The 12,622-nt window shown below is 40.7% G+C and overlaps 1 protein-coding gene across 1 annotated transcript in view; it reads right to left on the bottom strand.

Moving 5' to 3' along the window:
• The window catches only part of CFAP58 (cilia and flagella associated protein 58), a 131,633-nt gene that overhangs the window by 65,705 nt on the left and 53,306 nt on the right, over nt 1–12,622 (bottom strand). Inside the window, exons 10-13 of the mRNA XM_049790426.1 lie at nt 12,260–12,421; nt 11,427–11,573; nt 4,660–4,800; nt 3,524–3,747 (exon numbers count right to left, since the gene is read on the bottom strand). Of these exons, the coding sequence (XP_049646383.1) occupies nt 3,524–3,747; nt 4,660–4,800; nt 11,427–11,573; nt 12,260–12,421 (674 nt within the window). The remainder of the gene's footprint in view (nt 1–3,523; nt 3,748–4,659; nt 4,801–11,426; nt 11,574–12,259; nt 12,422–12,622) is intronic.

Here is a 12,622-nt window from a genome sequence, read left to right as displayed (position 1 = left end):
TGGGCAGGGCAGAAGGAAAGAAAAGAAGAAAGGGTAGCAAGGAAAAGAGAGGTAGAGGGAAAGAAAGAAGGAAGAAGAAGAATGAAAATAAGGAACAAATGAAGAAAATAAGGAAAGAAAAATAAGGAAGAAGGAGGAAAGGAAGGAAGGAAGGGGGGAGGGAAGGAAGTAAAGAGGAGGAGGGAGGGAAGGGGAAGTAGGGAAGGAAGGAAGTATGAAAGGCCGGAAGAAGAAAGGGAAAGAAGGGGGGAAGGAAGGAAGAGGGAGGGAGGGAGGGGAGGTAAGGAGGTAAGGAAGGAAGAAAGGAGGGAGGGAGGGAAGAAATGAGGGAGGGAGGGAAGAAAGAAAGGAGAGAGGGAGGGACGGGGAATTAAAGAAGGGAGGGAAGGAGGGAGGGTGGTGGGTGGATAGAAGAAGGGAGGAGGGAGGAAAGGAAGAAAAGAAGGGAGTGAGAGATGGAAGGGAGGGGGAGGGAGGAAAAGAAGGGAGGGAGAGAGGCAAGGGAGAAAGGGAAGGAAGGTATAAAGGAAGGAGGGAGGAAGGGAGGGAGGAAGGAAGGAGTGAGGAAGGGAGGGAGGGAGGGAGGAAGGAAGGAAGGAAGGAAGGAAGGAAGGAAGGAAGGAAGGAAGGAAGGAAGGAAGGAAGGAAGGAAGGAAGGAAGGAAGGAAGGAAGGAAGGACTTTGTTCTTGTTTGCCAACTTCTCAATAGCAGCAGCAAGATACAGCCTGAATCTCACCACAGCAGGCTAGTAAGGCACAGGTGCTAGTTCACCTGACACCAATCAAGGTGGCATGGGTGAAGGAGCCTGCATGCCTTTGTGCCAGTGTCCAGCCCTGATGCATGTCTGTACCTGGAATCACCTGGCACACTATGCCCATACACACCTTTGCCTGAAACCTCCCCGGGGGAATTTAACCTTAATTGGTCTAGCACTGGGTTTCAAAGGTTTGACGGTTCCATTGTTAATTCTTTTTATTTATTTATTTATTTATTTATTTATTTATTTATTTTTGGTTTTTGGGCCACACCAGGCGGTGCTCAGGGGTTATTCCTGGCTGTCTGCTCAGAAATAGCTCCTGGCAGGCATGGGGGACCATATGGGACACCGGGATTCGAACCAACCACCTTAGGTCCTGGATCAGCTGCTTGCAAGGCAAATGCCGCTGTGCTATCTCTCCGGGTCCCCCCATTGTTAATTCTAATAGCACACCAGAATTGAGATGCACCAAGCAAAAGTGATATTTTGTTATTTTGTTTGTTTGGCTGATTTTGATTTGGGGGCCACCTGTGGTGCTCAGGACTTACTCCTGGCTCTAGGCTCAGAGATCACTCCTGTCTGGTTTCAGGGAACAGTGTGGGGTGCTGAAGTTAGAAACTAGGTCTGGCACATTTAAGGCAAGTGCCTTACCCACTGTACTACTTCTCCAGCCCCTCATAATACTTTATCTCATGCTCCAGGACTAAAAAAAAGGCTGACTCAGTGCAGAAGAACTAGCTCCAGCTCAAGCTACTTGTAGGTAAGGTATTGGCTAAAGTCATCTCCAACTCAACCCTGTGAGCTGGCTGTCCCCATGGAGAAACTTCGTTGGGAGGCAGGGAAGTCCTTGCTCTGACAGACACTAGTAAGGATATTATCTGTCCTCATCTGCTCGAGTGTGCAGATTACTAATACAACCATCTCTTTTTACTTAATTGCTTAATTTAAACCAATAATACAACTTCCCCTCATTAGCAAGACAAACCATTAGAATTAACTGCATGGTGTTCACTCAACAGGGAGCTCATAGCAAGCTGCTTAGAATTAAAAGCATATTTTTAACACTTCAATTTTCTAGAGTATCTTGGGAAAAGAAGAGTAAAAATATTAGCAACCATGATTGATGGCTTATTTTGTTCTCATCTTTAGATTGGGTACATGAGGTATTGGGTACATGTATATTGGTTTAATATTTGATTTTAACCATACATTTAGCATTCAGATAGGAAATTTAGGTTATTGGGTCAAGGTCACACAGCACGTTGGTGGCTAGACTGAAATTAGACTTTCTGGTTGCTTGAGTCAATATCTTGATTAAGTTGTCCTTCCATTGAAAAGAAAAAAAAATCTGTTATCAACAAACTATCAATATTCTTAGGAATGAGCCAAATATGGTCATTTGTTTTTGTGAGGAAAATAACTCAGGCCTGGCAGGTTTAGTGATGGCCTTGGAGATCATTCAATAGCTACTTAGTATGAATCCATTTATCTCCAAAATGCCAATGGTGTTATCTCTGAGTAGGAAATGTGAGTCATTTTTTAACACCTGCTTTATATTTTTTCTGCATTTCCCATATTTTTACAGTGAATTTGTATCACTTTCATCATTTGAAATATGAGCAACTCTTTAAAAAAATATTGATTCCCCTTTGATAGTGGCACCTTCCCTTGCTCGAATATATTTACTACATCTAAACAGCAAAAAGCTACCTTCTAAATTTCATTAATTGAAAAAGCCGACCCCAACATCCCTGGTCCCAAAGCTGTCAGAGATCCTCCTCATCTCCCAGTCCTTTAGGAGACAATCAGAGCTCATGAGAAAATGCCAGCCTTCTTCCTTATTTTCCTGTAACTGCCTATACATGGGAGCCTTTTCCCAACGGAAAACAGCTCTTGTATAATGTTAGATTTTAAAAAGGAAGCATATGAAGCTAAAGTGAAAGTCGCAGAAGATAAATCAAAAGTGAGATATAAAATCTAGCTGCCTTCTAAGGAAACAGAGTTTTCAAATAGTGATAAAATTAAATTTCCCCTTTTTTATTCTGTGTGTAATTCCAGGAAAAAGATGAGCAAATGTTACCAGGATTAAATTTAAATATTGATGCTCCATCTAATGCTTGCTGGCTTATTAAAGAATTTCTAAAGCACCTGTTAAAATAGTTTTTTCTGAATTATAATGACTTTGTGCTTGTGATTTGACTTGAATTTTTTAAAAGTCAGAATCAAGTTGATGCCTTTTTAATAGAGTTTGGACTAGAGTAAATTAGGGTTAGCTAGTTATACTGCAAAGGGGGAAGTGAGGGAGGGCTATATCTAGCAATGCTGGAGACCACTGAGACCATATCCATTGGTACTCAGGTACATCGGGCTCCAACTTGAGGTGTTAAGCTGTTATCGTTTGGAGGTCCCAGAGAACATACTGCATGCCCAGGTGTCAAATTCAGAGCCTTGCGCATGTTAACTATGTGTGCTATTACTTCAGCTGTCTAATTCCCAGTATAAAATCCTTTTTAAAAAATACTTTGTACTTATTTATAGTCCCTAAGAGTAAACTGGTTCATTTTTTGTGAGATAGAATGAGTATACTGAGATACGATTTCAAAATATGGACATTTTGAAATATAAAAATTCTAAAATATGAAAAAATAACATAATGTGTTGAAAAACATTAATATATAATGACTGTTCTGAAGGATCAGTAGAGACTTTCAGTGTCCAGCCAGAGAAACCAATGTTCATTTCTAGAGCTCCATGGAACCAGTTACCTGAGTTCATCAACATTGGCCACACTCCTGGCAAGGATCCCCTTTTCTCGGCGAAGTTTCTTGATCTCAAGTTTAAGGACTCTCATGTCCTCCATTCTTTGATTGTACTGGTTCTCTCCCTTGTTCAACACTGACTGCTGGATCTTTATCTTCTCATACAGCAAAGCTAACTCATCATTGCGCCGAACAAGCTGAGACCCAAGGATATCTCTCTCGCTGATGACCTAGAAAGGTAGGGAAGCGAATCACAGTCCCACTTGTCATTTTGGCAGCTCTATTCATTGGGTCAATGTAAATGTCAACTGTTCATGTGTGCTGGGTGCCCCATGGGCAAGGCCCTGGGAACAGACTTTAAGATTTTAAAGGTGAAAACTCATTGGAAATGGAAATAGAAGCAACAAATAATCCATGCTTGCCATCCTTCTCTTCCTCTATTCCCCCTTCTCCTCCTCCTCATTCTCATCCAATAATCTTGGACCATGGACATTTGCTCTGTGTTTTTTTACCCCAGTCCTTTTCTGGCTTGCTTGTGTTTTGGGAGCCAAACCTGATTGTGCTCAGGGCTTACTGGTTCTGCATTCAAAGGATCACTCCTGTCCAGGCTTGAGGGAATCATATGTGGTATCTGAGAATGAATCCAAATCAACTCCATTCAAAACAAGTACCTTACATGCTCTAGGCCCTCCAGTCCATTTTTAAAAATTAAATATTTATGTTTAAATCACTTTATAATGCTCTAGCTCCTGCCAAGTCCCTCCACTACTTACTTTTTTATGCTAGCCAGCTGCTTTTTTTTTAAACTTCAAGATCTCTGAAGGCATTTAAGTTTTTAGCTCCCCAATGAGGAGTTAATTTTACTTGTGTGCAAGCGATTATATTATACTAGAATGTAGGTAGACTTCCTAAGGACAAGTATTTATTGTGTATATAAGTACACGTTATTGATCAGTGTCTTCTCAGTGCCCAGAGAAGTGACACACTCATAGTAGGTACTAGTAAGACAAATGAATAAATAGTTAATAATCAATTCACAGCTTAATGCTGTGCCAGTGGTTTGAATGGGAAAGCTGAAAGAAGAATGAGTGTGCATTAAAAATTAGATCAAGCAATTGTTTATGTACAGGAGTTGTTTCTACCTGATCCAATTCCTTCTTTTGCCTCAGTCTCTCCCCATCAGCCTCAGCAATGATCCGTAAGAGTTTTCTCTCTTCAGATTCTTGCTTTTCAATAAACTGTTTGGTCTCCAGAGCTTGTGTTCTCATCTTCTGCAGCTCAGCCTGACAAAGAGCAAAAGATACAATCAATTTCACCCTGTAACTGCACAAACCATGACTGTGAGATCCGGATTTAGGTGCACAGTTGCTCTTCTTAAACCTTCCTCAGATGTTTCATTTAACAAAGTTTGATCACTGTCACAAGCAAAACAAGCTATACACACACACACACACACACACACACACACACACACACACACACACAAGCAATGCACATTTTTTTTTTGGTTTTTGGGTCATACCTGGCAGCACTCAGGGGTTACTCCTAGCTCTAAGCTCAGAAATCGCTCCTGGCAGGCTCAGGGGACCATATGGGATGCTGGGATTTAACCACTGTCCTTCTGCATGTAAGGCAAATGCCCTACTTCCATGCTATCTCTCCGATCCCAGCAATGCACATTTTTAATGATCATGTTTATTCTATGGGTTGTGCCCTTGAGGGATTTCAATCATTTTTCTATATATGTGTAACAGGAGATTCATTGTGATTCAGCAGCACTTTTTTTCCCAACTAACCAGAAAAACTAAACTCTTCACAAAGAAGAGGACAGTTGTAGAGTGTGATCTATATGAATCCTTTCCTGTAATGATCCAAACACCACCATCACATCACACACAAAAAGATTAAGCTCATTGCCAGCAAAATTTAAATTAATGAGAAGATAAGTTCTGTAAGTATCCAAATATCAAGTGTAGGCAGAATCTTGATTACTATATAAACAATGAACTGATGTCACAGGGTCATAGGGCTGGGGTTGATGGGAAGCATCCTGAGAGTGTTCAGACCCTGAGGCTCTTAAAATTAGAATATGGGGCAAGGGAAGCTATGGATTAGTAAGTTTTGTAAGAAAAATTCTACTCATCAAGAATACTTTCACTTACATTCTCCAAACATAACTGTGGTCTCCAATAAAATCTCAAGCATGATCCTAGACATTTTGCATGGCGATTTTTTCCCCAAAAGACTCACTATGATCACACCTCTTGGAAGTATCGGAGTTGATATTTCAGTACAGCTCCTTTGATTCTGAAGCCAGTGACCCCACCACCCAGTTCAAAGTCAGGTATAAAAGATGAGCATGACTTAAGGAATTTACCATCTGCTGGTATGACAAGTGTGGAAATGTCATCTAATCTAGTTTAAGAGAACAAGAAATCTCCCAGGAATGAGTTTCACTTTCAATCTGGTGTTTGGATGGGATAATCAATCTTTCATTGATAACTGTCAGTGTTAACAGGGTCTTTGCCATTTCCCCAGGCACAGAGAATTTGGTAGGTGAAGGGGAATTCAGCATGCTAACTACAAAGTTCCTGTTGTTTGCCAGTCAAAAAACTTCCAGTGTTTGGCATATGAGGTACGAAATGGCAGGAGAGAAGGCTGGCAAAAACCATTAAGTCAAGATAGCTGGGGCATTGCATGCCACATACTATACTGTATGTGCAATGAGGAGTCACAAGTGGATAAAACAATGTCTTTGAAAGGACCCAAACCCGGAGAATGATGAATGTTATTAAAGACTAATTTAAGCGTAGAAGAGACAAACAGAAGGAGGAACCTGGCTGCCCCATGCCTGGGATCACAGAGGAGAATATAAAATTTTTCAATGGCTTGCACTAAGTCAATGATTATAAAACATTGGGTTTTTTTCCTTCAGAGATGCAATGGGACTTCACCTCCATCTACCCAGAGATGTCACCAAGGTAATAAAAGAAACCTCATATTTGTAAGCACCTGTAAGTCAAGGCAACTCTAGTTGAGATCTGCCTCTAACTCATAGACAAGAAACCGTAACTCCATACCTCAAGCTCACATGAGCAGCAAGAGATAATTGCACACCTAGCAATCGATGTGCAATGTCAAAACTAAATGCAGTCGGCTACTATAAAACCAAGGGTTTCTTTTATGTCACTTTGTTTGTTCATTCATGAAATGTGTTTTGGTCTAGGGATAAGCAAAAAGAAACACTAATCTAGAAAAGAACTGGTCTAGTGTTTACCACTTTGGGGGATTGCCTGTTAGAAAAGGGAGTGAAGAGTGAGCCTTTCTGTATCTGTAATCACTTAAGATGACAGAGAAGACAGCAATAAAATATCTGTTTGTCTCATTCTTTCTTTAATAAAACTTTTATTTTCCCAGGTGTGCAACACTCACTTCCCTGTTCCTAAGTGCTAAGAACTGATCAGAATACATCAGCAAAGCGCAGAGAAACCCCTATTATATTAAAATGCAATCAACGGTGTGTAAAAGTATCAGTCTGAAATGTAAAACCACTCATGCATTTGGCATTGCTGAGTGGTTGTTTGGGTATTTTGTGTGTGTATGTTATTATTGTTCCCCCTCCCATAATCTATCAAAATTCTGAGTGATCTCTTCATGTCATAAATTTATGGGCTGTAAACAAGATGTGGCATTAGACATTGGCAGCAAATGTTAACATCAACAAAATACCTTGGGTCTAATGCATTTAGCAGCTATAAATCTGAGCTGTCTTGCCTAGAAAAAGGTGGTAACAACTGCTGTATTTCCAAAAGCCCATCAAACAGTATTCTAGGTGGGACCCAACATATTAGCATCTATTGAAGTGTGACTGACTGTAATATGATGGCACACACACTCTTTAATCATTACTCCCACAATTACACAGTCATGTGATATGACTTGATGGAATATATATTATCACATTTGGCTGAAGCCCTAAGGCAAATCACAAAACCCATGATGGCAAGACATTGGCTCATGCATACATGATGCCAATGCCCAGAGAGTTCCAAAGAAACCACCTCTTTCCATCCAACAACACAAACGGGGCTCGGTTTTCTTCCATTATCCCTCTCTGGGATAGTTCCCATCTGTGTCATTCTAAAGAGCCCACTAAGTAAAAAGGCCCTGGTGCCCAGAAGTCAGTTGCTAGCATGATACTACACTCTTGACATGGAGAATTTATTGCTGAATTATTTACCAAGAATCAAAGGGATGTCAGATTGATGTGGGATGATTGGGAAGTGATGAGCCAGACTTGAGGGCTTGTTAGGACTGGAAGGCAGGCACTCCAAATGAGATGACTCCTTTCCTGCTGATGAAACAAGACGGGGACAGAATGGGCAGATGAGCGCAGAGGCAGGGGCATCTACAAAGAACTATTGACATTCTGTCAGGACAATATGTGCTGACAATGTCTAGAATCCTGAGGCGACAGTAGAGCCTTGCAGCAACTGAAATGGGGAAAGAAATGTGATGGGGGATGACTGAGGTGGAGGATGATCTCTTATAGAAAATTGTTTATCTGCTTGGAGAAGTCAAAAATTAGGTTTTCCTGTCAAAATGCACTCATTGCATCCAAAACAGATAAGGCCTTGTCATTCATTGCAGGAGGGACGATGGGCCTGCATACTTTGTAGAACTTTCTACAAGCACCTAAATATCTCTTGAAATAAAGTCACTAGAAAACTTATCCTTTTATACATGGTTTTGGTTAGCAAACATCCAATGACAATGGTTCAGAGATTCACATGGAATATGATTCAAATTTGAGGCTAAAGAGTCAAAAGTCTGAAACTCAAGAATTAAGCTGTCATTTTTTTAAATGTTTCAGTGTGGCCAAAGCAATAGTATAGCAGGCAAGTACTTGCCTTGCACATGACCAACAGGTTTGATGTCCAGCACCCCATAGATCCCCCAAAACCTATCAGGAATAATTCCTCTGCACAGAGTCAGGAGTAACCCCTGAGTATTGCTAGGTATGACCCAAAAAAAAAAAAACCCCCACACAAAAAATGTCAAACACATAATGGCAGCTATAATCTACCCAGTAAAGCATCATTGCAAGTTTTCCTGGGATAACCCCAAATCATATATCAAACAGATGTCCTGTTCCTCATTCTTGACTTCATGGGAAATATTAAAGAAGGGAGTGACACTATTTTCCAATCCTAAACACTCATCTTCCTATAATCTATGACAAAGTCTGTCCAAATCTAAGCTTCCTCATTTTGATCAGGAAAAAAAATTCTTTTTTTAATTTTTGGTTTGGGGGCCACACCTGGCATTGCTCAGGCTTTACTCCTGGCTCTACACTTAAGAAATCGCTCCTGGCAGGCTAGGGGGACCATATGTGGTGTTGGGGATCAAACCCGGGTCCATCCCAGGTCGGCTGTATGCAAAGCAAATGCCCTACTGTTGTGCTATAACTTCAACTCCAGAAGAAATACTTTAATCATTTTTCAAGACCACCAGGCCAACTCTGCGGTCCCATATCAAATATAAGATTCCTGTTGCCCTTTACTTAATATTATTATGATAGTTCTTTGAAGTTTTATGTATAAAGACCTACTCAGGAAAGTAAGAGGTGAGGGTCAATGATACCCTCTGAAAGAAATGAGAGATTTATCAAATCAAGTTACATTTCTTTTTTGTAGATTTTCTTTTAGGAGTGAGAAGGTTGGCTATACCTGAGTAAGCTCAGGGTTCTGCCTTGCTCTGTACTCAGGAACCACTCCAGGTGGTTCAGGATGCCTATATGTGGTGCTGAGAATTGAACTGGGATCATTCAAGGCATCATCTTACCTCCTGTATAAATAAATTTTGATTTTTTTGAGGAGGTTGATTTTTGTTTTGTTTGGGGGCCACATCTGTTGGCACTCAGGGCTTACTCCTAACTCTGTGATCAAGAATTACTCTTGGCAATGTTAGGGAGACCAGATGGTGTACAGTGATTGAACCTGGGTCAGTCATGAGATGATTGGGTTAGTCATGAGCACTCTGCCAGCTGCACTATCTTACTTTTGAAAAGAGTTCCTACACAAGGTCATGAGCATCCATGAGTACTCTGCCCATCCACTTTTGAATGAGTGGCATCATTCTCTTAATTCCTCTTTAAATTCATTATACAATGAATCAAAAGAAAACTCTATTTGGACTGATAGGGAAAGAAAACTACACTAGGTTTAGTGACTGAATAGTAAAACATATTTAAGGAATTTGCAAGGGTATGAGTTGTTGGAAAGATTTTTTTATATTATGTTAGTTGACACCGAATGTTCTACATTCATATTTTTTAAATTGGTATGTCTTAATAAAATGGAAGAAAAGAAGTGATTTATTACAGAAGTGGCTGCAAAGTTCTAAACCCAGAGAGGTAAGGACTATTAATCTCATTGATAGCAAACCAAATGAGCACAAAACATGGCATCTGGTACTTAATAAAAGTACTGGCAGAAAAGTCACATGCACAGGATACATGCCAAGATTAGCAACAGATAGACAAGTGTTTTGCCACAATTATTTCATGGAAAGCACAAAGAAAGAGAGGGTGGTATATAGGCAGGCAGCTGGCTTTGGGTTGTGGAAAGAAATAAAGGGACTATAGGAAACCTGCAAGCTCTAGCACTTTTTAGACAGGACCAAGTAACTTAGGGTGTGCTCTTTCCCAAATATGATCAGAGCCTGCGTGAGTGAGCTGAGCCCCTCTCCAGTTTCATCTGGGACTACGCCCACCTGTCTGGAGACTTGACCTGGAGGTGCTAGTACTTATTTTCCTGACCTTCTGTTATTCTCCTTTGAAGGAAAATTCTCACACCCCAATCTCTAAAGTATTGGGCTACATGGGTCTGGAAGCAATACTGACAAGGGGAATAATCCACACCAAGTGAGGGATATGAAACAGATTCCACCATAAGTAAGCTGCAAGCAGAATGAGCTGGCAGGCAGGCGAGCTATGGTGCATGCAGGAAAAATCTCTCTGACCCATGGTCTTTAATCCCCATGGGTTGGAGAACAAATAGGGGTAGGAGGCCAATCCAGAGGTTCTTCCTGCCCAGGAGGGACAAAAACTCATGCAAAGAAGTCATCCTGATTAGGGTGAAAACCAGTTACTCCAACTATTTTTTCACCAAAAAATGCAGAAATATGAGATAATCCAGAATAAATCATGTTCCCTGAAACTCTCCGGCTCTATGAATGCAGGGAAGGAGAAGTGGAATTCAGTCTCTCCACCTCTGCGGACAAGAGGAAGGCTGAGCAGCTGCCTGAGGTCCAGACCCTGGCAATGCCCAAGCCAGCAATGTCAGCACCAACTACAAGGACTGAGGAAGGAGCTGAAGAGACCGCTCCATATTTTCTGGCATTGGGTCTACTACTGAGTTCATTTCTCAGACTTCTGCTTCTGATTATCAGTGGGATGTTAGCCATAACTAGTCCTATATCAATGATGAATGGTTTGAGTTAAAAGGCCTGTTTTCAGTGGACTCCAGCTTGGACTGGAACGTGCCAGCAGAGGAGTGGTGCAAGTGGGTAAGACAAAGAAATATCATCACTTTGAAAATCCCAGGGACCAATTCCTGATACCAAAAATTTTCAAATGATGATAAAGAAAAGAAAGGGAACTCTTTTAACCAGGAAATCAAAAAAGAAAAGAAAGAGAAAGAGAAAGTTGGGGAACATCTTGGTTTGGGGTAAAGCCAACTTGCAAACAAACAAATACAAAGAAACCAGGAATGATCTTTGCTTTGGGTTAAACAAGGTGTAAATTAACACTCTTTGCCCCTTGTTACCTTCAGCTAGCATGAAGCCAACCTCAAGTAGGTGGAACAGACAGGCTATTGGCCCATCACTTTAGTTGTGAGAACTGTACCTTCAGTGTTTCCTTTTCCTTTTCTATTCGCTGCTGTTCCAGATGTAGCTTCACAAGTGCTGACTCTTTAGCAGAGATTTCTTCTTTTAGCTGGTCTACCTGGTGAGTCATAATCTTTAACTTTCTCTTCATTTCTGTGATCTCATCCTAACAAAATCGAAGGAGAAATGTTTGGAAGTGAATGAAATAGATATCACCATCCCTATGGAAGTTCAATAATTCAATACATCGTCAAGAACTGTTAAGGTAGACTTTCTTAAAGCAATGATCTCTTGCAATGACCAATGACAAGCGAGCTATTCCTTTATATCCTATTCTCATTGCCCCTATAGTACTTTATAGCATTAACTCTTAATACTCTAATGATATATAAAAATATACAATGTATACATAATGAATATTACAGATGTGCACACATACTCCTACACGTTATTCCTAATTCATACATTTTATTCCTGACTTTAGCAGACAATCTGGAAACACAACAAACATGATCACTGACATTAAGAAGCAGAGCTCCTCAATTTGATGACAAGACACTGCTGCTCCACTTTGCATCAAAGTGGCTCCTAGCAGTCTTAAAAAAGGAGAATCAGAAGAATGACAATTCTATCTAATAATTAAAAAGCAGGCCAGGAACCTCACATCCTATCACTTTATCATTTCTATCTGAAGCAACATGACAATACATATAGATTTATGTTCCATTGTAGGCAAGCACCATGAGATTTCTTTCTTGATTCATTCTAAATTCTGCCATTAGGATAGCAGACACTGCATGAGAACCAGGTGGGGAAGTAATCAAAAAGTCAATGCAAAAATATTTTCTTTACCTGAGCCTCCACCAGATTTTTGCTATACAGATTTCTATCTGATCTCACAGCTTCATAAAGGTTTTGCTGCTGCTTTAATTTTGTCTCTGATTCAGCAATTTTTTTCCTGTAGTCAAAAATCTGCATTTCACGGACCTTTATGTCTTCCATGTTCATTAGGACCTGCAGGAGAAAGAAAGAAATGCAGCTGGTTCAATAACACAGTTCTAGTTATCAGGAAAGGACAAACAAGATTTCTATCAAAGTAGACCTGGGGGCCAGCGAGGTGGCGCTAGAGGTAAGGTGTCTGCCTTGCAAGCGCTAGCCAAGGATCAGGACCACGGTTTGATCCCCTGGCTTCCCATATGGTCCCCCAAGCCAGGG

This window comes from Suncus etruscus, chromosome 17 (assembly GCF_024139225.1).
Source record: "Suncus etruscus isolate mSunEtr1 chromosome 17, mSunEtr1.pri.cur, whole genome shotgun sequence".
In the NCBI taxonomy this organism is placed as follows: domain Eukaryota; kingdom Metazoa; phylum Chordata; class Mammalia; order Eulipotyphla; family Soricidae; genus Suncus; species Suncus etruscus.
The sequence above is the reverse complement of the archived record's forward strand: the minus strand, read 5'-3'. Positions and strand labels throughout refer to the sequence as shown.